This window comes from Scyliorhinus canicula, chromosome 16, assembly GCF_902713615.1.
Source record: "Scyliorhinus canicula chromosome 16, sScyCan1.1, whole genome shotgun sequence".
NCBI classification, from domain to species: Eukaryota; Metazoa; Chordata; class Chondrichthyes; order Carcharhiniformes; family Scyliorhinidae; genus Scyliorhinus; species Scyliorhinus canicula.
The window spans coordinates 87,330,623-87,355,426 of NC_052161.1; the positions used below are offsets into that span (position 1 = coordinate 87,330,623).

The 24,804-nt window shown below is 48.7% G+C and overlaps 1 protein-coding gene across 1 annotated transcript in view; it reads left to right on the forward strand.

Moving 5' to 3' along the window:
• The window catches only part of LOC119951013 (amiloride-sensitive sodium channel subunit alpha-like), a 46,091-nt gene extending 22,218 nt beyond the window's left edge, over nucleotides 1-23,873 (forward strand). Inside the window, exons 5-11 of the mRNA XM_038774046.1 lie at nucleotides 6,624-6,727; nucleotides 9,221-9,384; nucleotides 17,884-17,982; nucleotides 18,234-18,351; nucleotides 20,015-20,093; nucleotides 22,131-22,188; nucleotides 23,628-23,873. Of these exons, the coding sequence (XP_038629974.1) occupies nucleotides 6,624-6,727; nucleotides 9,221-9,384; nucleotides 17,884-17,982; nucleotides 18,234-18,351; nucleotides 20,015-20,093; nucleotides 22,131-22,188; nucleotides 23,628-23,873 (868 nt within the window). The remainder of the gene's footprint in view (nucleotides 1-6,623; nucleotides 6,728-9,220; nucleotides 9,385-17,883; nucleotides 17,983-18,233; nucleotides 18,352-20,014; nucleotides 20,094-22,130; nucleotides 22,189-23,627) is intronic.
• Nucleotides 23,874-24,804: the final 931 nt, after the last annotated feature.

Consider the following 24,804-nt stretch of genomic DNA (forward strand, 5'->3'; position numbering starts at 1 on the left):
TTCAGGACACGCGACAACGCAGAATTGCCGAGCAGAAACTTATAGCTAAGTTCCACACGCATGAGTGCGGCCTCACCGGGATCTTGGATTCATGTCGCATTACATCCACTCCCCACCATCTGGCCTGGACTTGCAAAATTCCACCAACTGTCCTGGCTTGAGACAATTCACAGCTCTTTAACCTGGGGTTACCCCTCTCTCTGGATCTGTAATGATTTGATTACCTGCAAATTCTCGCATTCCAAGCATTGTCCGGCATCGCTGACTTTGTCTATGTAAATGTTTCTGGATCATACCTCTCCATTCACCTGAAGAAGGAGCTGCGCTCCGAAAGCTCGTGTTTGAAACAAACCTGTTGGACTTTAACCTGGTATTGTAAGACTTCTTACTGTCCTTATATATGGGTTGGTGTAATGCCCTCCTGTGGTAGTGTCACCTCTGTGTGTGTCTTGAATGCCTATTAGTCGTGTCCTATCTTACTGACCTATTGGTTGACTGTCTGTATGTTATGATGTCTCTGGTGCTCCCTCTAGTGTCCAGCTAGGTGTAGTGTACATACATTAACCCCTTCTGTATTTACAGTGATGCATATCACCACACCTTTAAACCTGCAACAAAGCATCCGCTATTACATTATCCTTTCCGGGAATGTGTACAATTTTGATATTGAACTGTTGCAACAATAAACCCCACCGGAATAATCGGGCGTTCCGGGTTTGACACTGCAATGCAAGCAGATTATGGTCAGTTGATTGTCGTTTTGGACAGGGACTTCAAAGTGCTGATGGGCTAGCAGCAAGACTTCCTTTTCAATGGTGGAGTACTTTCTTTGCCCGCACTTTGTTTTTTTTTTCCAAAAAATATCCCCCTCACCTCTCTATTCTTGTGACGTTGTCTTGTAATAGCACTGTCCCTACCCCTAGGTACACTGTCACTAGGGGGACGGGATGTGGGGCTGGAGGGGGGGGGGGGTGGAAACAGCTCTCCCTCTGTCACTTCAACTGGGGGAATTAACAAACAGCGATCCAATCCCCCCCCAAAAAATTCCAAAAAGAGGGTGAGGTGTGGAAGACTTGAATGCCTGACCCTGTGAACTCAGGAGGGGACGGAGGGTGTGTGGGGGTGGGGGAGGGGGTTGGGGAGGGAGTCATAATGATGCAATATGTGGGGCAAACTGGCATAACTTGTAAATGAATTTGATAAAGATATGGAGGAGTGGCAGTATGGGGTTAATGCGGAGTGGACTCGATGGGCCGAATGGCCTTACTTCCGCTCCTATGTCTTATGGTCTTATATAGGGTTATTATGGGACTGGACACAGTTCACCATTGCATAGTGATGGAAGAGAACATGTGTCCTGCATCAAGGGGCTTGAGTTGCGTTGGACAGAGACGCGTGTACAAACAAGCATGGAGGCCGTTCCTAGTTTAGAGTTTTACTGTGCCTAACATCTAGTTCCAGATGATTAACTATCACTTACTGTTGAATTAGCTAGACTACGTGTACCTTAATAAGAGCTGCTGAAAGCTATACTCAACAATGTACGTGAGAGAGAGAGAGAGAGAAAACAGGGAGAGTGAGAGACAGAGAGAGACACACACAATGAGAGCGTCAACAAGAAAGAGAGAGACAGAGAGAGGCACAATGAGAGAGACAGAGACAGAGAAAGAGACAGAGAGATGATGAGAGAGACACACTCAATGAGAGACAGAGAGTGTGACAGAGAGAAGCAGACAACCAGAGAGATCGATGTGTTGTTACTCGTGTCTTAATAAAGCTCGTAGTCTCAAATGTGGAGAAGATGCTTTATTGTGAGTTCGTTCTCTCTTCAGAGCTGTTTCCTAAGGTTACCTTCAGTGCTCCCAGCTGGCATGTGTGTGTGTGTGTGTCCTGCTCCAAGTTCTGCCCTCTGTGAAGTGTCCTCACTTCCTGTCCCCGTCTATTTATATGGCTCTCCTGTGCCCCCTCTAGTGTTTGCTCAGTTGTATTGCATCTAGTTAACTTGTGATCACCACATCCCCCTTTTTCTCTTTACATATTTTCTGTACATCGTTAAAGAAAATTGTACATCCTGTCCCGGTGTATTTATAGCTCTCCCTCTGGTGTTTGCTCAGTTGTTTTGTATCTAGTCAATCTACGATCACCACATCCCCCTTTTTCTCTTTACATATTTGCTGTACATCGTTAAAGAAAATTATAGAAAACGGTTACTTATGATATGCGTATCTATACAGGTGATGGTGCTATTGCATATTTTACAAAGCCAATGTAGTTATATGTCCAATCTTAATAAAAACATTTATGAGTCCAAACTTGATGAATTTGTTCAGAGCTTTTTTTCTTTTTGTTGTTGATGACGTGGTGATATTGATATTGCAAGTCCGCTGTGAATGTTGTTGGTGTTCCTTGTTATTTTAAGTACCCAATGCATCATCCCGAGGTGTTTGCATGGTCACCTCACTGATGTTGACTGGCATGGACTTTTTTCTGTGCTTGTGGTGTTGATTTATTGTCTCATCCGCCTTGGATGCTGGTGTGCTTGCTCGTTCTGGAGCAGACGTGGGTTTGTGCGCTTCGTTGTCATCCCATGACATGTTTGTGGTCTTGTCATCGTTTTGCAGTGTGCTGTGGCATTGTCCTTCATGTGCCGAGTAGTACCATTGTGTACAAGTCGTTGTTTCATTGCTGTTGTTTCTGTCGTACCTGTCTTTGTTGTTTCCGTTGCCGTACTTGTTGCTGTTTTTGTCGTTTCTGTCTTTGGTGTTGGCACTGTCGTTGTTCCTGACTTTGTTGTTTTCGTTGCCGTTCGTGTTGCTGTTTTTGTCGTTTCTGTCTTTGGTGTTGTCGCTATCTTTGTTCCTGACTTTGTTGTTTTTGTTGCCGTTCTTGTTGTTTCTGTTTCTGTCGTTGTCGCTATCTTTGTGCCTGACTTTGTGGTTTGTCTTGTCGCGCTTCATGTTGCTTTTGTTCTTACTGTTGTCGTTCTCGTTTCTGCTGTGCTTCTTGCTATTGTTGTTGGTCTTGTCGCGCTTCATGTTGCTTTTGTTCTTGCTGTTGTTTGTCCCGTTTCTGCTGTGCTTCTTTTGACTTTTGTTTTTCTTGTTATACTCTATTCGTGTCCCGAGTGGATAATTTGAGTCATTGAGCATTTCGTCTCGAGAGTGGTGCGTATGATCTGATGTTGCATCGGTGCAGGTGGCATCAATCATTTGTGGAGAATTGGATTCCTCATCTTTGCTTTCTTGGTGCTCCTCTTCCGGAGTCAAATTCTTCTCGATTTCATTTGACGCGGTGTCTCTGGATTCTTGGCGCTCCTCTTCTGGAATCAAAACCTCCATGATTACAATTGACGTGGTGTCTGTGGACTCTCGGCGCTCCTCTTCTGGAGTCCAAATCTGCATGATTTCAGTTGACGTGGTGTCTCCGGACTCTTGGCGCTCCTGTTCTGGAGTCCAAATCTGCATGATTTCACTTGACGTGGTCTCTCTAGACTCTTGGTGCTCCTCTTCTGGAGTCAAAATCTGCATGGTTTCTTTTGGCTTGGTCTCTCTGGACTCCAGGTGCTCCTCTTCTGGAGTCAGAATCTGCATGGTTTCTTTCGGCGTTGTCTCTCTGGACTCCAGGTGCTCCTCTTCTGGAGTCAAAATCTGCATGTTTTCTTTCGGCATCGTCTCTCTGGACTGTTGGGTGGCCCGACTCTGTGCTTCTGTACAGACAAGCTGAGAACTGTCAGTCTCGCTGTGATCCTGTACGTCGAGTGTGATCACCTTGTTACTGTTTTCGCTCTGTGCTTCGGTACAGACAAGCTGAGAACTGTCAGTCTCGCTGTGATCCTGTACGTCGAGTGTGATCACCTTGTCACTGTCTTCGCATGCAGTGGGTAGAGGTGCATTGTTTTCTTCTTGTTCATGGGAGCTTGTTAGACTTTCATAGTCTGCTTGTGGTTGCTCAGATACGGCAGGTTGACCTTCATGGTCTTGTGCATGCATGGTGTCAGTGGTTAGATGTACGTTGTCTTCTTCTTGTTCCTGTGAGCTTGGTAGACTTTCATAGTCTGCTTGCGGTTGCTCAGATACTGCGGGTTTACCGTCATGGTCTTGTTCATGCATGGTGTTCGCCAGGGAGTGTTTGCTTACATCCCTTTTGGAGTCTTTCATCACTCGCACTATGGAGCCTGTCATCGCTCGCTCTGTGGAGTCTTCCTGTGCTCTCTGTGTGGCGTCGTCTTCGTCTAGGGTATTGCTGTCATCCAATGTATCGACGAGCTGCCATGGCATCATGGTGTTGGATTCATCTACCATGAGTAGAGTCGTGTTGAGCTTTGCAACGGTGTCGCTGATGCTGTGATCAGCATGTCCAAATAACTCCTCCATGTCTGAGTAGTATTCTTTGAAAACCATTTCATCTTCGTTGGCTTCTTCTACCACGAGTTGATTCGTGTTGAACTTTGCGACCGTGTCGCTGATGCTGTGATAAGCATATCCGACTGACTCAGCTGTGTCTGAGTAGTATTCTCCGAAAACCAAATCATCCTGGTTGGATTCTTCTACCACGAGTTGATTCGTGTTGAACTTTGCGACCGTGTCGCTGATGCTGTGATAAGCATGTCCGACTGACTCAGCCATGTCTGAGAGGTAATCTTCGAAAAACAAATCATCTTTTGTTGTTTCGGAATTCTTTTTGTTCTCTTCACTTTGGGTGGTGCAGACTGCTTTTTTTCAGGGTGTTGTGCAAGTTGTTTTTAACTGTTGGTTTAAGTTCAGGCGTTTTTCTGTGTTCTGAGGCAAGAAAATTTGTGTTTACCACTTTAAGTGTCTTGTTTTCAATTTTCGGGCATTTCCCTTTTAAGTGGGCGTGGTCGGGATGCTCAGACGTCATGCGCAGGAATGCATTGCGCATACGCAAATCGGCCTTCTTCCTTCACTGTGCGGTTTTGTTTCCATTGCGCATGCGCGGCTTGCGCATGCGCATTACGATCCGCGACCAAAACTTTTTTTGACTGCGCATGCGCGGCTTGCGCATGCGCATAACGATCGGCACTGCGATATTTTTTAAACTGTGCATGCGCGGCTTCCGGTTCCGGCGCATGCGCAGACGCAATTTGTAGTTCTTTGCTTACCGGAGACTGCAAAATGTGCTCCGACGCCATTTTATCGCGGATTTCAGCGATTTTTCTGTCCCATCTGGACTGGATTTCTAAAAGTTGTAAGTTACCTTCTCTTCCCGATCTGGACTGGATTTCAGCGTTTTGGCTTTGTGATAAATTTGTGTTATTTCTTCTTTTTGATCTGTACTTTTCATTCACGATTTCTTGTTCTTTTCGTGATTTTTTAAGTTTTGCATCACTCAGCCTCTCTGCAGTTTGGCCTCTGAGCATGCCTTGCTGTGCAAATTCCTTACAGTACTCTTCAAATTTGTTTAGTATCGTTTGTAAGCTGTTTCTGTCTTCACCTTTTGAGTATTTAAATCCATTATAAACTTTCGTAGGTTCATGTCCTTCGATGAGAATTGCTATTTTAATTTCGTCTGAGGCTGCTTCTGCATCATATGCTATGATACCGATATCGAACCATTGTTTAAACCTTTCCCAGACACTTTTTACATTTCCAGTCGTGTCCAGCTGAAGTGTGAATCCAAGGCACGTCCTCCCATCAGCGATGTCTTCCCAAGTCGAATGTCCAGTAGGAGATTTCCATGCCATTTTGTTCTTTCTGTGTCTGCCACTGAGTTGTCCTGTAGTAAGCGTCTGAAGCCACTCCTGGGTACCATGTGTTGTTACTCGTGTCTTAATAAAGCTCGTAGTCTCAAATGTGGAGAAGATGCTTTATTGTGAGTTCGTTCTCTCTTCAGAGCTGTTTCCTAAGGTTACCTTCAGTGCTCCCAGCTGGCATGTGTGTGTGTGTGTGTGTCCTGCTCCAAGTTCTGCCCTCTGTGAAGTGTCCTCACTTCCTGTCCCCGTCTATTTATATGGCTCTCCCGTGCCCCCTCTAGTGTTTGCTCAGTTGTATTGCATCTAGTTAACTTGTGATCACCACAATCGAGAGATCGAGAGAAAAAGAGATAGAGAGGGAGAAAGCGACAGACAGAGAGAGAAACACAATCAGAGAGACAGAGCGTAAGAGAGATTGACCGGAGGAGACAGAGAAACAGAATCAGAGAGAGAGAGAGACAAAGTGAGCTAGAGAAACAAAGAGATAGAGAGAGAGAGAGATAGGGAGAGGCAGAGATAGAAGGACAGAGGGAGGTAGAGTCAGGGGCAGAGAGAGACAGAGAGAGGGAGACAGAGGGAGAGACAGACAGAAACACAGAGAGAGGTAGAGACAGAGAGAGAGAACAGGGAACAAGTCAGAGAGAGGTGGAGACAGAACACAGGGATAGAGACAGAGAGAGGTAGAGACAGAACAGTTGAAGATAGAGAAAGGTAGAGATAGAGAGAGGTAGAGACAGAGAGAGGTAGAGACAGAGAGAGGTATATATATATATATAGAGAGAGGCAGAGAACAGGGAAAAACTGAGGGGGGTAGAAAGAGAAGTGAGTGAGGTGGAGACAGAGTGCGACGTAGGGTGAGAGACAGAAAGGGTCTGAATCCTCTTAGTATCTCACAGACTCTCTCTAATTTCAGCAACTATACAAGATTTCATCATCCAATCTATGGCAATTGCTACACGTTTAATGGGATAAATAGCAGCTACCAGTGGAAAACTTCAAAGACTGGTAAAGATCATGGTAAGAGATTGAAAATCAAGAGTACAGCTCCCTATACACTGTCCCCATCAAACACTCCCAGGACAGGTACAGCAAGGGGTTAGATACAGAACAAAGCTCCCTCTACACTGTCCCCATCAAACACTGCCAGGACAGGTACAGCACGGGGTTAGATACAGAGTAAAGTTCCCACTACACTGTCCCCATCAAACACTCCCAGGACAGGTACAGCACGGGGTTAGATACAGAGTAAAGCTCCCTCTACACTGTCCCCATCAAACACTCCCAGGATAGGTACAGCACGGGGTTAGATACAGAGTAAAGCTTCCTCCACACTGTACCCATCAAATACTCCCAGGACAGGTACAGGACGGGGTTAGATACAGAGTAAAGTTCCCTCCACACTGTCCCCATCAAACACTCCCAGGACAGGTACAGCACGGGGTTAGATACAGAGTAAAGTTCCCTCTACACTGTCCCCATCAAACAGTCCCAGGACAGGCACAGCACGGGGTTAGATACAGAGTAAAGCTCCCTCTACACTGTCCCCATCAAACCCCCAGGACAGGTACAGCACGGGGTTAGATACAGAGTGTGATGAACAGTATTAATAACTGCTGTAAACGGTACCTGACCTTTAATACCTTGCCCCTTTAAGATGCTTGGAACCCTGGGGGACTCCGCCTCTGGCTACGCCCCCAGGAAACGGTATATAGGATAAGGCTCCATGTGGTGAAGACACTTCTCTCGGCTGCTGTTCAGTTCTCTGTAGATTAAAGCCTTTTGATTACCGACCTCGCTCTCGCATCGTAATTGAGGGTGCCTCACAGAGTAAAGCTCACTCTGCACTGTCCCCATCAAACACTCCCAGGACAGGTACAGCACGGGGTTAGATACAGAGTAAAGCTCCTCTACACTGTCCCCATCAAACACTCCCAGGACAGGTACAGCACGGGGTTAGATACAGAGTAAAGCTCCCTCTACACTGTCCCGATCAAACACTCCCAGGACAGGTACAGCACGGGGTTAGATACAGAGTAAAGCTCACTCTGCACTGTCCCGATCAAACATTCCCAGGACAGGTACAGCATGGGGTTAGATACAGAGTAAAGCTCCCTCTACACTGTCCCCATCAAACACTCCCAGGACAGGTACAGCACGGGGTTAGATACAGAGTAAAGCTCCCTCTACACTGTCCCCATCAAACACTCCCAGGACAGGTACAGCACGGGGTTAGATACAGAGTAAAGCTCCCTCTACACTGTCCCCATCAAACACTCCCAGGACAGGTACAGCACGGGGTTAGACACAGAGTAAAGCTCCCTCTACACTGTCTCCATCAAACACTCCCAGGACAGGTACAGCACGGGGTTAGATACAGAGCAAATCTCCCTCTACACTGTCCCCATCAAACACTCCCAGGACAGGTACAGCACGGGGTTAGATACAGAGTAAAGCTTCCTCTACACTGTTCCATCAAACACCCCCAGGACCGGTACAGCACGGGGTTAGATACAGAGTAAAGCTCCCTCTACACTATCCCCATCAAACACTCCCAGGACAGGTACAGCACGGGGTTAGATACAGAGTAAAGCTTCCTCTACACTGTCCCCATCAAACACTCCCAGGACAGGTACAGCACGGGGTTAGATACAGAGTAAAGCTCCCTCTACACTGTCCCCATCAAACACTCCCAGGACAGGTACAGCACGGGGTTAGATACAGAGTAAAGCTCCCTCTGCACTGTCCCCATCAAACACTCCCAGGACAGGTACAGCACGGGGTTAGATACAGAGTAAAGCTCCCTCTGCACTGTCCCCATCAAACACTCCCAGGTGAGGTACAGCACGGGGTTAGATACAGAGTAAAGCTTCCTCTACACTGTCCCCATCAAACACTCCCAGGACAGGGACAGCACAGGGTTAGATACAGAGTAAAGCTCCCTCTACACTGTCCCCATCAAACACTCCCAGGACAGGTACAGCATGGGGTTAGACACAGAGTAAAGCTCCCTCTACACTGTCCCCATCAAACACTCCCAGGACAGGTACAGCACGGGGTTAGATCCAGAGTAAAGTTCCCTCTGCACTGTCCCCATCAAACACTCCCAGGCCAGGTACAGCACGGGGTTAGATACAGAGTAAAGCTTCCTCTACACTGTCCCCATCAAACACTCCCAGGACAGGTACAGCACGGGGTTAGATACAGAGTAAAGCTCCCTCTACACTGTCCCCATCAAACACTCCCAGGACAGGTACAGCACGGGGTTAGATACAGAGTAAAGCTCCCTCTACACTGTCCCCATCAAACACTCCCAGGACAGGTACAGCATGGGGTTAGATACAGAGTAAAGCTCCCTCTACACTGTCCCCATCAAACACTCCCAGGACAGGTACAGCATGGGGTTAGATACAGAGTAAAGCTCCCTCTACACTGTCCCCATCAAACACTCCCAGGACAAGAACAGCACAGGGTTAGATACAGAGTAAATCTCTGCTCTCTATGTCCTCCCAGGTCTCTCCTTGCTATTGAAGACCGTACAGAATGATTATATTCCACTACTGTCCACTGAGGCTGGGGCCCGGGTGATGGTCCATGAGCGCAACAAGTTCCCATTCATGGAGGATGGAGGTTTTGATATTCGACCTGGTGTGGAAACCTCGATTAGCATGAGAAAGGTCAGAAACGGGGCCCTTAGAAAGAGGGACGTTTTGCTGTTCGTCACTGTCTCTACTTCTCCCTCTCTCTGTTTTATTCTCCCTCTCTCTGTTTTGTTCTCTCTCCCTCAGGCTCTCTTCCTCGGTCTCTGTCTCTCTCTCTCTCTCGATCTGACTCCCTGCTCCCTCTCTCTGCCTCTTTCTCTCTCCCTTTCTGTCTTTGTGTCCCTCTCCCTCTCACTGCCTCTCTCTCACCGTCTCTGTTTCTCCCTCTGTCACTCACGCACGGTCTGTCTCTCTCGCTGCTTCTCTTTCTCTCTCTGTATCTCACTTTCTCTATCTCTCTCTTCATCTGTCTCCCACGCTTTCGCTGTCTCTCTCTCTCTCTGTCTCTGTCTGTCTCTCGCTCCAGCTCTCTCGCAGTCTGTCTCTCAGTCTCTCTTGGACTGTCTCTCTCGGTCTGTATCTCTCGCGGTCTGCTTTTTCTCTTTCTGTCTCTCCCTCTCTCCCGAACAGTCTCTGTCTCTCTCTCTCTCTCTCTCTCACGGTCTCCGTCTCTCTCGGTGCATCTTTCTCTCTCTGTCTGTCTCTCTCTGTCTCACTCTCTCTGCCTGTTACTCTCTCTGTCTCTCTCTCTCTGACTCTGTTTCAGTGTCTCCCTACATCTCTGTCCCTCTCACTCTCTCCCTCGCTCTCTCCCATGGTCTGCCTCTCACTCTCTCGCACTTTCTCTGTCTCTCTCACTGTCTGTCTCTCTCTCTGACTCTGTTTCAGTGTCTCCCTCCATCTCTGTCCCTCTCACTCTATCCCTCTCTCTCTCCCACTGTCTGTCTCTCTCTCTCTCTGCCTTCTTGAAAGTGAATCCGGGGAAAGCGACGGGCGCGATGGAGTCCCTGGGTGAGCACTCAGAGCCTGCGCTGACCAGCTGGCGAGTGTATTCGCAGATATCTTCACCACCTCACTCCTCCGCTCTGAGGTCCTCACCTCCTTCAAGAGGACCACCATAATACCAGTACCAAAGAAGAACAAGGTAGCCTGCCTCAACGACTACCGACCGGTGGCCCTGACGTCTGTTATGAAATGCTTCGAGCGGCTAGTCATGAGGCAGATCACTGCCAGCCTCCCAGACGGTCTCGATCCATTGCAGTTTGCCTATCACCGCAACCGGTCCACAGCAGATGCTCTGTCCCTGTGTGGTGAATGTAATATATAGATGTATATATGATAATTCACACTGTCTTTGTAAGCGCAGTAGCGCTATCCTACCACTAGGGGGAGTAGTGCTGGGAGCACTCAGGAACTCCACCCTTGGCTCCGCCCATGACTCCTCCCCCTAGTGCAGCTGTATAAATACCCTTGTCCAGAGTCAGCCTGAGTTCACTACGAGTTCATCAACGGGTAACAGGCTGGCTCTGAAGTAAGTCGATTAAAGCCTAGATTCACATCGGAAACACGTGTCTGGTGAATTGATGGTTCCATCACCCTGGCCTGACAATCAGCACTCGAACACCTCGACAACAAGGACACCTATGTCAGGGTGCTGTTCATAGACGACAGCTCCGCCTTCAACACCATTATCCCGATGATGCACGATCAATTGTACAAAGACTAACGTTGGATACAACAGTGGCTTTATTGCAGTCAGATGTGTGGCCTCCCACAGCAGCTGGTGGCCTGTGCATTACGTGAGGCGACCGTCATGGAGAGCGCTAGCTTTTTAGTCTCAGCTGGGTCAAGCGTGGCCCCTTCTAACAGTCTTTGGCGTATAAGGTCCGACCCAATCCCCGTTCCAAACGCATCGCGCATAAGGAGGTTGGAATGTTCCGTGGCCGTGACGGCCTGACAGTTACAGTCCTGGATGAGTGGGATTAGGGACCACCAGAAGTCCTCTATGGACTCACCAGGGAGTTGAGAGCGAGTGGCGAGTACGTGCCTGGCGAAGAGTGTGTTCGTTTTCTGTGTGTAGTTTTATTTGAGGATCGCCATGGTATCTGCGTAATTCGGGGCGTCCTGGATCAGTGGAAACACGTTGGAGCTCAACCGTGAGTACAGGATCTGTATCTTCTGAGCCTCTGTCGGAGGGGTGGTCGCTGAGTTGATATAGGCCTCGAAACAAGCTAGCCAGTGATTAAAGTCCTTTTTGGCGTTGCTTGATTGCGGATCCAGCTGCAGGCGATGTGGTTTGATTCGGAGGTCCATCTTTTAGAAAATCTTACTGCAATAAATTGATGCACGATCAATTGTACAAAGACTAAGGTTGGATACAACTGAGGCTTTATTGCTCTAAGATGTGTGGCCTCCCACAGCAGCTGGCGAAATGGTTGCTGAATAGAGGACACACATTTCTACTCCTCCTACTGGGCAGAGCCAGCAGGCAGGGGCTACCGGCGAACCTGTAGTACAGGTCCTACCTTACATCACCTAATACAGGTGTAACAGTGGTTTACCACACCCGACAAGACTAATAACCAAACTCTGCAATCTTGGACTTGACCCCTCCCTGTGCAGCTGGATCCTTGTCTTCCTCACCAACAGACCGCAATCTGTCAGGATAGGCAACAGCACCTCCTCCACAATAGGCCTCAACACTGGGCCTCGCACGGATGTGTGCTCAGTCCTCTACTGTACTCCCTATACACACATGACTGTGTGGCAAGATTTAACTCCAACTCAATCTATAAGTTTGCGGATGATACGACTGTGGTGGGCCGCATCTCAAACAACAACAAATCAGACTACAGGAGGGAGTTAGATCACTTGGCTGCATGGTGTACTGAAAACAACCTTTTCTAAATGTTGGAAAGACCAAGGAACTGATCATCGACTCCAGGAAGCGTAGCACAACGCATGCCCCAATCTACTAAGTGGCTCCGATGCGGAGATGGTCGATAGCTTTAAGTTCCTTAAGGGCAGCACGGTGACGCAGTAGTAGCACTACAGTCTCACGGCGTTGAGGTCCCAGGTTCGATCCCGGCTCTGGGTCACTGTCAGTGTGGAGTTTGCACATTCTCCCCATGTTTGCGTGGGTTTCGCCCACACAACGCAAAGATGTGCAGGCTAGGTGGATTGGCCAGGCTAAATTGCCCCTTAATTGGAAAAGGTGAATTGGGTACTCTAAATTTTTTTTTTTTTAAAGCTTTAAGTTCCTGGGGGTCACCATCACCAACAGTCTGTCCTGGTCCACTCACATTGATGCAACAGGCAAGGAAGCCCCACAACGTATCTACTTCCTACGGAAGCTAAAGAAATTCAGCATTCTGCATCAACTCTCTCAAACCTCTACAGATGTGCGATAGAGAGCATCCTATCCAGCTGTATCACAGCTTGGTACAGCAACTGCTTGGCCCAAAATTGCAAGAAACTGCAGAGTGTGGTGAACTCAGCCTAACACATTACACGAGCTTGCCACCCACACATTGATTCTGTCTACACCTCCTGCTGCCTCAGGAAGGCAGACAGCATTGTCAGAGATCCCTCACACCCAGGCTTTACCCTCTTCCAGACCCGTCCATCAGGCAGAAGGTACACAAGTCTGAAGACTCGCACATCCAGACACAGGAACAGTTTCTTACCCACAGCTACTAGACTCCTCAACGACTCCCCCTCGGACTGATCTGTTCCCTGTAAGAACACTATTCACGACACCCTATGTGCACTTGCTCATGTATTTGCTTTGTTTGGCCCTTGTTCCGCACTGTAACCAATCACTGTTTGTTGATGTACTTTGTCTACTGTGTGCATACTGTGTACGTTCCCTTAGCCGCAGAAAAATACTTTGCACTGTACTTCGGTACAAGTGACAATAAATCAATCAATCAATCAATCAATCGGTCAATCAATCGATCTATGTCTTTATCTTTCTGTCTGTCTCTCTGTCTAGCCCTCTGTCTCTATCTCTCTCACTCTCTCTGTTCCTGTCTCTCTCTGTGTCTCACCGTCCTCCCTGTCTTGGTCTGGCTGTCTGTCTCTGTCTCTCTCTCTCTCTCTATGTCTCACTGACTTTCTCTCTCTCACTCTGTTGGTCTCTCTCTGTCAGTCTCTCTCTCTCATGGTGTGTTTTCTCTCTTTTTCCCACTCACTCACTCTGTCATTCTATGTCTGTCTACCTGTCTCTCTCTCTCTGTCTGTGTGTGTGTGTGTGTGTGTCTCTCTCTCTGAGGTCTGTCCCTCTCGAGGTGATATTGCCTGTAGACAATATTGTATACAGTTGGCGATGCGACCTCCAACCATCAGGTGGCAGTACAGATCTACCATGCGGTCTCGAGACAGTGGTCATGTGACAAAGCACTCTCATCAGAAGGTTGTAAGACGTACATGAGGACAGTCGTGCATAGGTGTAGTTCCAGGGGATTCTAAAGAAACTATGATAACTTGCTCTGTATCTGATCGTTACCTTACCACGCGTACATTAATAAAAATCCTGGTTTGAACAGGTCACCGGCAGTTCTATAGATTCCTTGCTGGACAACGAACACCAAACACAGCATGGTACTAGATGGGGTCTGAAGACTTGAAGGTAACGTACGAACTGAAAGACAAAGTTAAATCAGCTGAAGAACCGACCTGGTGAATTGCGACCATTGTGGCAACTCGGCGCAATAGAAGGATGAAGTTCGAGATGGAAGGTTTAACGGGATCCCATGAGCTTCAATTCACGGGCAACGTAGAAATAAATTGGCGTGTTTTTAAGTAGCAATTCGGATTCTATATTGTAGCCCTTGGACTGCAGGTACAGCCTGACGACAGGCTTATTGCTTTGCTGCTCACGGCAGCAAGTCCTCAAGCAGCAGAAAAGCCTGTTCGAGGTGTGGCCGTGTTGGTCATTTTGCGAAACAGTGTTTTTCGTGCCCTACAATGGACCATATAAGATTAGTAAACGTCATTGATGAGATACCTCCAGACGAACAGTTCTTCACCGATTTCATTGCATCCAAGGACCAGAAGAGTCCGACCCAAAATGATGAAGACACAATTTCAAAAAAGAACAAAGCTGGTAAGAACTCGCCGGAAACCATTCAAACCAGATGGAAAACGATGGTCTTCCTAAATAACTGATTATTACGATGTGACCTTGACATTAAAACGAGGGCCAACCTCCTCAGTCGATCTGCTTTGCAGAAGCTGAACGCGCAGCTGAAAGTTGCTGATCGGCTGGGATCCCCGGTTTATTACGGAACAAGAACGAGGGAGACTTTCGTTGAATATGAACTTGAGCTCTCCATGGATGACATGACGTACATGCCACTGTTTTATATTATGGACATGGACACTGAGTCCATCGTAGGAGCAGATGCATGTGAATCCCTGAACTTAGTTGAGTGACTGTGAGTCCCAGAAGACGAGTGGCCAGCTGAATATTACAGATCCCGACAAGATAGAAGAGTGTGCACGGTTGGTGAGGATTCAGAAGAAATCCAGGCGGAGGGCAACAAATCAGACAAAGTGACGGAAGAGCCAAAGAGCATTCTGCAATTCTGGTTAACAGTCTTCAAGAAGGTGTATGTGTATGTGCTCAGTGACATGATACAAGAGGATGATGTGCCCTTATTAGAGCATCTACAAGATGTGAATGTTAAATGTTCAGAGCACGAGAAGCCGAGGAGCTTCACTCTGGAGTTTAAGTTCGAGCCCAATGAATATTTTACAAATGAGCTGATTGCGAAAGTATATCAGATGGAATCTCAGCCTGACAAGTTTGAATCTTCATTCTTTGATAAATTAGAAATCATGGGGTGTACAGGCTGTAAGATCGACGGGAGGGAGGGGAAAAATGTCACGTTGAAAACAATTAAAACCGAAGCACAAAGATCGAAGCACTCACAGAACGGTTACGAAAACTGTACCAAACAAATCATTCTTTAATTTCTTCAGTCTTCCTGAAGTTGCACAGTGTGGAATGTTAAATAAGAGATCGGCAGCGAAACTCGATGCTGACTTTGAAATTAGCTGCCCCCTGCGTGAACACATAATTCCGTGTGCAATGTTGTCTTTTACAGGGGAAATCATGGCAGACGATGCTGAATCCGACGATGAATACTACAAAGTATGCTGACCTCGAAGGTGAGGCGGAAAGCAAAGGTGTTGAATGTGAGCCCGGTGAAGACGGGTATGAACTGTTTGTGTATCGACTCTGCAGGAACAGTGATGGACATGATGAAGAGGCCCAAGATGTGCTGCCCCCTGTGGTTTGGCGGGAGTGATAAGGTGGTCATGGGGGACGCCCAGACTGCGTTGGACACTAAGAAGGGTGTGAGCTCTGAGGTGGCGCATTCCAAAATAAAAACTGAGATCCCAGTAGCTGATACCTCGGAGGAACAGACAACATCATACCAGTCTTAGCAAAGCTTGCTGCAGAGGAACTTGGTGAGTCACCTCAGGCCTTTGAAACGGTTATCAACTCCATGCTGCTCAAGGTCACCCCATCGGATGATGAGTAGGAAGATATTTATGATGAATACGATGAAACCATCATTGATGATATTGAAAATGATGACTCTGGGTGGGCGTCAGTGCAGGAGCTGATGACTATCTCGCTGAGTAGCTCGACGAATCACACACCTCTACTCGAGCAAGACTATGATGCTCCAACGCCTGGATCATCACGACCAGAGAGTGTCAGCGTCGTCATTTCCTGTGATGAGGAGCTGTTGAGCATTGCTCCAGTGAGCCACAAAGGGGCAACACTTGATGTCGCAGATCTAACCTCCAGCCAGGCACCAGAAAGCGAGGCGCTCCAACATCCAGTTGAGGCCGCGGAAGTGGGCGTGGTCACAACCCTGTGATGATGCGCCGGTGCCTCAGGATCCGCCTGAGACTCCGCAGACTTCCGAGCACAGGGTGCAGACCAGCACCCAGCCAGGGGTTGTCAAGCCCAAAGAAAAAAAGAAAATAATTTGCAAACTAATTGTTAAAACAAGGAGGAGGAAGAGGATAAGACTGGGAGGGCTAGCTCTTCCCACTGACAAAAACAAAAGAGAAGAAAGCAATATGATGACCAACAAGCCAGAGACAGAAAAGACAAAAAAACACACAACGAAGCAGTAAACACCATCATTGGAAGACACGAACAAAGAAGAAGCTGGTCACACACGTGTGGCCATCTCGGATGCAGGCCTTCCAAAGGCACAGAGTAAAGAGGATACGAAGCAAGAGGCCGGCACGCAAACCGATCTTCCAAAAGGCTGGCAACAGCCCAAGTGATCAGAGGGGCGATCCCGTGAGGGAGGCACAATGAGCTGTCTGAAAGGGACGGACACTGACCAGGCACATCATGTTCATGGACATCCTAGTTAAATGTGTTTACATTGTTATGCATATCACAAATGTATAAAGTAAAGATAGTAACCATGTTTGTATACAAACATCAATGCCTCTTAAGGAAGGGGGATGTGGTGATATTGCCTGTAGACAATATTGTATACAGTTCATGGTGCGACCTCCAACCAGCAGGTGGCGGTACAGATCTACCATGCGGTCTTGAGACAGTGGTCATGTGACAAAGAACTCTCATCAGAAGGTTGTAAGACGTACATGAGGACAGTCGTGCATAGGTGTAATGTACCATCAATTGGACCCGGGACACGATGAAGATCCAAACTTAGGCTTTAATCAGCTAGTTGTTAGCCCGGTGGTCGACTACAGAGAAAGGCCAACCGCCGGGAACTCTGGGTACTTATACCCCACCTCAGAGGCGGGGTCTACTTGCCTCTCGACCAATTGGTGAGCAGTCACATGACTAGTCCCAGCCAATCAGACGAGAGGCACATGACCAGCCAGAAACAATGGGAAACCAATGCTCTGCACCAATGGCAGTGCTCCCATTCGTACCACCACAAGGTGTCGTTCCAGGGGATTCTAAAGCACCTCTATGATAACTTGCTCTGTATCTGATCATTACCTTACCACATTTACATTAATAAAAATCCTGGTTTGGACAAGTCACCAGCAGTTCTATAGATTCCTTGCCAGACAACGAACACTGAACACATCTCTCTCTCCCTTTGTCATTCTCACTATCTCTCCCTCACTCTGTCTGTCTCTCACTCTCTCCTTGGCTCGCTCTCTCTCTGTCTCTTCTTTTGTCTGTCTGTCTGCCTCTCTCTCTCTCTCACACTCTTGGTCCATCTCTCGGTCTACCTCTCACTAACTCTCTCTGTCCATCTTTCTGTCTCTCTCACTCTCTTTGGGCGGGATTCTCCGCCGGCGAGATGCTCCGTTTTGCCGGCCGGCTGGAGAATTTCCCGATGGTGTGGGGCTGCCCCCCATTGACCAGCCGGCGTAACGGAGCATCCCGCCGGCGTACTGCACCAGAAATGTGGCACAGCGGGGAGGAGAATCCAGCTCCTTGTCTCTCTCTCTCTTTCTCGCTCTCTCTTCTCCATCTGTCTCTATCTCTCTCATTTGTCCCGCTCTCTCTCTGTCTCTCTCACCCCGTGTCTCACTCTGCCTCTCTCTCGGTCAGTCATTTTGAAGGTGGGATCACTCACTGCAGCCTCGGCCCCATCCTGTTCTGTGTTTCAGGAGGAGGTCAGGCGCCTTGGCGGAGATTACAGCGACTGTACCCAGGATGGAAGCGAGATCAGCGTGCAGAACCTCTATAGGTCCGACTATACCCAGCAGGTAAACTGGGGCTGGGGGGGCAACGGGGAAATTAGTCCCAAGATGGGCTGAGCTGTTCTTCAGCTCAGACCCGAAACTGTACCTTGTTGACATATGGATGTAGAACGCAGGCACTCAGGCCTGTTCCTGAGGCTCTTGTGTGGAGACCTCTGACCCAGGCTCTTTCCCCTACCCTTCCACCCCAGTTTCGACTGTTTTTCTCTCCCTCTCACTGTCTCTCTTTCTTTATCTCTCTCCTCCTTGCTCCATAGGCCTGTGTTCGATCCTGCTTCCAGATCACCATGGTTTCTCGTTGTGGCTGCGCTTACTACTTTTACCCGCTACCGCCCGGGGCCGAGTACTGTAACTATAACAAGCACACTGCCTGGGGTAAGTAGTGGGGGATGTGGGTGGGGTTATGCTTCCCGAACTGCGCACTGGACCATCTAGGCTTTCAGGACTGGTTTGGGGTCTCTCAGGCCTGTAGCTATGGCTGATGTGAGTAGACTGCAGACTCTTGGGCCCGTTGTTAAGGCTGATACGAGTAGACTGTAAACTCTTGGGCCTGTTGCTGAGGCTGATATGTGTAGGCCGCAGGATGTCAGGCCTGTTGCTGAGGCTGATATGACTAGACTACAATATCCTAAGGCTGATATGAGTAGATTGCAGGATATTGGGTCTACAGGTAAGGCTGATATGAGTAGATTGCAGACTCTCGGGCCTGTTGCTGAGGCTGATATGAGTAGTTTGCAGACTCTTGGGCCTGTTACCAAGGCTGATCTGAGTAGGCCACAGGATGCCGGGCCTGTTGCTAAGGCTGTTATGAGTAGACTGCAGGCCGTTGGACCTGTACTAAGGCTGATCTGAATAGGCCACAGGCTATTGGGTCTGTTGCTAAGGCTGATATGAGTAGGCTGCAGGAGATCGGGCCTGTTGCTCAGGCTACTATGAGTAGGTAGCAAGCTGCCAGACCTGCTACTCAGTCTGCTATGAGCAGGCCACAGCCTCTCCAGCCTGTTGCTATGGCTGATATGAGTAGGCCGCACGCTGTCAGGTCGATTGCTAAGGTTGATATGAGTATGCTGTAAGCTATCGGGCCTGTTGCTAAGGCTGATATGAGTAGGCCGCAGGATGTCAGGCCTGCTGCTGAGGCTGATATGACTAGACTACAATATCCTAAGGCTGATATGAGTAGAATGCAGACTCTCGGGCCTGTTGCTAAGGCTGATATGACTAAACTGCAGGATATTGGGCCTGTAGCTAAGGCTGATATGAGTAGATTGCAGGATATCAGGCCTGTAGGTAAGCTGATATGAGTAGATTGCAGGATATCAGGCCTGTCGGTAACTGATATAAGTAGTTTGCAGACTCTTGGGCCTGTTACCAAGGCTGATCTGAGTAGGCCACAGGATGTCGGGCCTGTTGCTAAGGCTGTTATGAGTAGACTGCAGGCCGTTGGACCTGTACTAAGGCTGATCTGAATAGGCCACAGGCTATTGGGTCTGTTGCTAAGGCTGATATGAGTAGATAGCAAGCTGCCGGACCTGCTGCTCAGTCTGCTCTGAGCAGGCCACAACCTCTCCAGCCTGTTGCTATGGCTGATATCAGTAGGCCGCATGCTGTCAGGTTGATTGCTAAGGTTGATATGAGTATGCTGTAAGCTTTCGGCCTGTTGCTAAGGCTGATATGACGAGGCCGCAGCCCATTGGGCCTGTTTCTAAGGCTGATATGAGTAGGTCGCATACTGTCGGACCTGTGCAAAAACTGATATGAGTAGGCCGCAGTCTCACAGCGCTGTTTCTAAGGCTGATATGACAAGGCCTCTGCCTCTCAAGGCTGTTGCTGACGTTGATATGAGTCATTTGCAGCCTCTCGGGGCTGTTGCTAAGGCTGATACAGGTCACAGCCCTCAGGAATGTTGTGAAGGATGATATGATGAGGCCATAAGCTGTTAGCTCTGTTGCTGAGGCTGATATGAGGTTGACTTTCTGTGGTGTTAATCAGAATAATGTTCCAAATTCCCCTCCTCCATTCCTGCTTTCCCCACCTCCAGGACATTGCTATTATCGATTGTCCAAAGAATTCTCTGAGGATGTTCTGAACTGTTTCAAAACGTGTCGGAAACCATGCCGGTGAGTATCAACCAACTTTGCGCTCACTTACTCATCTTTCCCACCACCGAGGGACCGCCACAATGTCGGGGGGGTCAGTACTGAGGAAGCACTGCACTGTCAGAGGGACAATACTGCGGGAATGCCCCACTTTCGGCGGGTTAGTACTGAAGCAGTGCCCCATTGTCGGAGGGTCAGTACTTTTGTTTAATTTGTCCAATTAAGGGGCAATTTAGCATGGCCAATTCACCTGCCGTGCACATCTTTGGGGTTGTAGGGATGAGACCCACACTGACAAGGGGAGAATTTCCAAACTCCACACAGACAGTGACCCGGGGCGAACCGGATTGAACCCCGGTCCTCGGTGCCGTGAGGCAGCAGTGCTAACCACTGAACCACTGCACCGCCCCTGAGGGTCAGTACTGAGGGAGCGCCGCACTGCCAGATGGCCAGTACTGAGAGAGTGTTGTCCTGTCGGAGGGTCAGTATTGAGGGAATGCAGCCCTGTCGGATGGTAAGCACATCAGGAGTGCCGCACTGTTGGGGATTCAATACTGAGGGAGTGCAGCACTGTCAGAGGGTCAGTACTGAGGGAGAGCCGCACTGTCAGAGGGTCAGTACTGAGGGAGTGCCGCACTGTTGGGGATTCAATACTGAGGGAGCGCAGCACTGTCAGACGGTCAGTACTGAGGGAGAGCCGCACTGTCAGAGGGTCAGTGCTGAGGGACTGCCGCACTGTCAGAGGGTCAGTACTGAGGGAGAGCCGCACTGTCAGAGGGTCAGTACTGAGGGAGAGCCGCACTGTCAGAGGGTCAGTGCTGAGGGAGCGCCACACTGTCAGAGGGTCAGTGCTGAGGGAGCGCCGCACTGTCAGAGGGTCAGTACTGAGGAAGTGCTGCACTGTCAGAGGGTCAGTACTGAGGGAGTGCCGCACTGTCAGAGGGTCAGTACCGAGGGAGTGTCGCACTGTCAGAGGGTCAGTACCGAGGGAGTGCCGGATTGTTGTAGGGTCAGTACTGACGGAGTGCTGCACTGTCAGAGGGTCAGTACTGAGGGAGAGCCGCACTGTCAGAGGGTCAGTACTGAGGGAGAGCCGCACTGTCAGAGTGTCAGTGCTGAGGGAGCGCCGGATTGTTGTAGGGTCAGTACTGAGGGAGTGCTGCACTGTCAGAGGGTCAGTACTGAGGGAGAGCCGCACTGTCAGAGGGTCAGTACTGAGGGAGTGCTGCACTGTCAGAGGGTCAGTACTGAGGGAGAGCCGCACTGTCAGAGGGTCAGTACTGAGGGAGAGCCGCACTGTCAGAGGGTCAGTGCTGGGGGAGCGCTGTACTGTCGGAGGGTCAGTACTGAGGGAGAGCCGCACTGTCAGAGGGTCAGTACTGAGGGAGTGCTGCACTGTCAGAGGGTCAGTACTGAGGGAGAGCCGCACTGTCAGAGGGTCAGTACTGAGGGAGAGCCGCACTGTCAGAGGGTCAGTGCTGAGGGAGCGTCACACTGTCAGAGGGTCAGTACTGAGGGAGTGCTGCACTGTCAGAGGGTCAGTACTGAGGGAGTGCTGCACTGTCAGAGGGTCAGTACTGAGGGAGAGCCGCACTGTCAGAGGGTCAGTACTGAGGGAGAGCCGCACTGTCAGAGGGTCAGTGCTGAGGGAACGCTGTACTGTCGGAGGGTCAGTACTGAGGGAGAGCCGCACTGTCAGAGGGTCAGTACTGAGGGAGAGCCGCACTGTCAGAGGGTCAGTACTGAGGGAGTGCTGCACTGTCAGAGGGTCAGTGCTGAGGGAGAGCCGCACTGTCAGAGGGTCAGTACTGAGGGAGAGCCGCACTGTCAGAGGGTCAGTACTGAGGGAGTGCTGCACTGTCAGAGGGTCAGTACTGAGGGAGAGCCGCACTGTCAGAGGGTCAGTGCTGAGGGAGAGCCGCACTGTCAGAGGGTCAGTGCTGAGGGAGAGCCGCACTGTCAGAGGGTCAGTACTGAGGGAGAGCCGCACTGTCAGAGGGTCAGTGCTGAGGGAGTGTCACACTGTCAGTGTTATTAAGATCATTGCTCTTGTTTCAGACAAACAGAATATCAGATGATTGCAGGATATGCAAATTGGCCATCAAAAAATTCAGAGGTGAGTGTGGAAATTAAATCCAAACCCTTATCTACTCACACACACTCACACTCTCTCACAGACTGTAATGACTTACACCAGGCCAATTGGAATACGAGTACCCTGCTTAGTGGCCCAATCAGGGAACCCCTTTCTCTGTCTATAACAGAGAGTGTCCGCTCCTCTGCACTCCCGGTGTAGACAGCAAGCTGAATGCACCTGGTTGTACCGGTGTTGGTTTTGTTAATAAAAGGATTCTGGTGAAGAGACTTCTGCCTCTGTGGACTTATTACAGTGGCAACGAGGAAAATGGAATGACCTGAAGGAACCTGCTCATTATCATCCGGCGCATATTGAGGGTCAGCCACTGACGGGCAAAATGCCTTTATTTGGAAGTTGGATGCTTTTCACCCTGCAGTGGAAGACTGGGCCCAATATGTAGAGCGGATGAAGTACTTTTTTAGAGCAAACGATATAATTCCGGATGAAAAGCTCCGGGTTATTCTGCTGACTGCGTTTGGACCAGCAGCCTTTGCCATTATACGCAGTCGCACTTTTCCGGAGGCACCGGACACGAAAACGTTCCAGGAATTGACGGACTCAGTAAAAGAGTACTATGACCCTAAGCCACCTCTGATCCTGCAAAGGTACCGATATTATTCAGCAAACAGCCTAATTTGAGACACGATTAAGACGATTAGCAGAGGCTTGGCCTGAGGAATTTGGCCTGATGCTAAATGAGATGCTCCGAGACCGGTTGGTGTGCGGAATAAATAATTTAGCAATACAGAAATGTCTGTTAGCAGAGGCCGAGCTGGATTGCAAACAAGCATTGTAGCTAGCTTTGTCCTTAGAAAAAGCAGTGAGCAGAGCACGTGAGTTACAGGGTACTCTGATGGAGGTAGACACCCATACCAGTGCAACTGAGTTCAGGGACTACCGCTGGGGGATAGGCAACCATATAGCCACCCTCAGGAATGACTTGAATACTAAGGAACCCAGGCCCACTCGCAGAACCACTCCCAAGCAAGGGAAAATTAGGACCAGACAGACGGCAGCCCCTGCAGGCTCCCGCCCAGTATGATATTGTAGTTGTTGCCAAAGTTCAGAGCCAAGATAAGAAATAGAAGTCCAAAACCAACATCTTGGAGGAGGACACGTAGGCCGGGGTACAGGAGAACGCACACCCTGGAAGCCCCACCTACCTCCGACGAGGAACAACTAAATTGTGTAACGATGGTTAAATCAAAACCCATTAAATTAACCATAAGGTTGAATGGGCATCCAACATTAATGGAGGTCGCCACGGAGGCAGCCTTATCAGTGACAGGGGAAACAGTATTTAATAAAATTTGCACTGGACTCCAACCTTTATTCCTAACCAGGAACTTGGAGAGTGTGGGGTACACACATGTACCTGTGGCTTAGGAGAGGAACTGGTTAGATGCCTTTAATTGTAGTGGAGAGGTTCGGGGGCTGATCTCATTGGACGAAACTGGCTAAAAGAGATCCAGTTGGATTGGGTAAAACATTTCCAGCAGGAAAATGATCGCCTGAGCGATTCCTGTGCAAATACCCAGAGGTTTTCCGAAGAAGTGTTCTCGGAACATAAGGAAGCAAAGGTAACATTACACGTAGATCCAGAGGCAGTCCCAAAATTCTACAAAGCCGACCGATCCTTCGGATTAAGGGAGAAGTCATACTGAAATCAAGAAGATTGGAGTGGGAAGGAATAACAAAACCGTCCAGTTTGGCAGAAAGGGTAATACCCATGGTGCCTATCCTTAAGACGCACGGCTCGGTCCATCTTGTGGAGACTTCAAATAAACAATTATTCGCCACTCACAACGGACAAATACCCATTCCCTGGATTGAGGATTTGTATGCAGAGCTTGCTGAAGGACTCGTATTTTCGAAGCTGGATATTGTCATGCGAGAGTACCTTTAAGAAATGTCTTGTTCATAAATGGGTATGTATAGTAATTATCTGTAGTGAGAGTACCTTTAGAAATGTCTGTCATAAATGGGTATGTATATAATTATCTGTAGTGAGAGTACCTTAAGAAATGGGTGTTTATTACTGCAGGTGATGTCCAGACAGTGGGTGGAGCTATGCTGTCTGTCAGCTTTTTACTTTCGTTTTAGGCGGTTTGCTGCAGGGTGTTGTTTTAGTTTCGTTTTCAGAGGCCGGGATAGCTGCAGTCACAGCCAGAAGGTGTATGAATCTCTCGATCTGTAATCTAAAGAATGTAAATCGATCCTTTGGTGATTTAAAACTAATTACTGCTCTCAGTAGTGACTTTAACCTGATATGCTTCTGTTAAAAGTTCTTTTTTTAAGTCTTATGGATGTTAAAAGGACAACTTAAGGATTACTTAGTGTTGTATTCTTTGAGGGTTGTATTTGAATTATGGTTGCTAAGATGTTCACCGTATGTTTTAAAAGGTTAACATGAGTTCATAGAATAAACATTGTTTGTTTTAAAAAATACTTTTTCCATTTCTGCTGTACCACACCTGTACGAGTGGGCCGTGTGCTCCCCATACCACATCTATTAAAAGTTGTGGGTCAGGTGAACGCCATGATACACTTTGGGGTTCTCTAAACCCTGGCCCATAACATATGAGGCACACATAT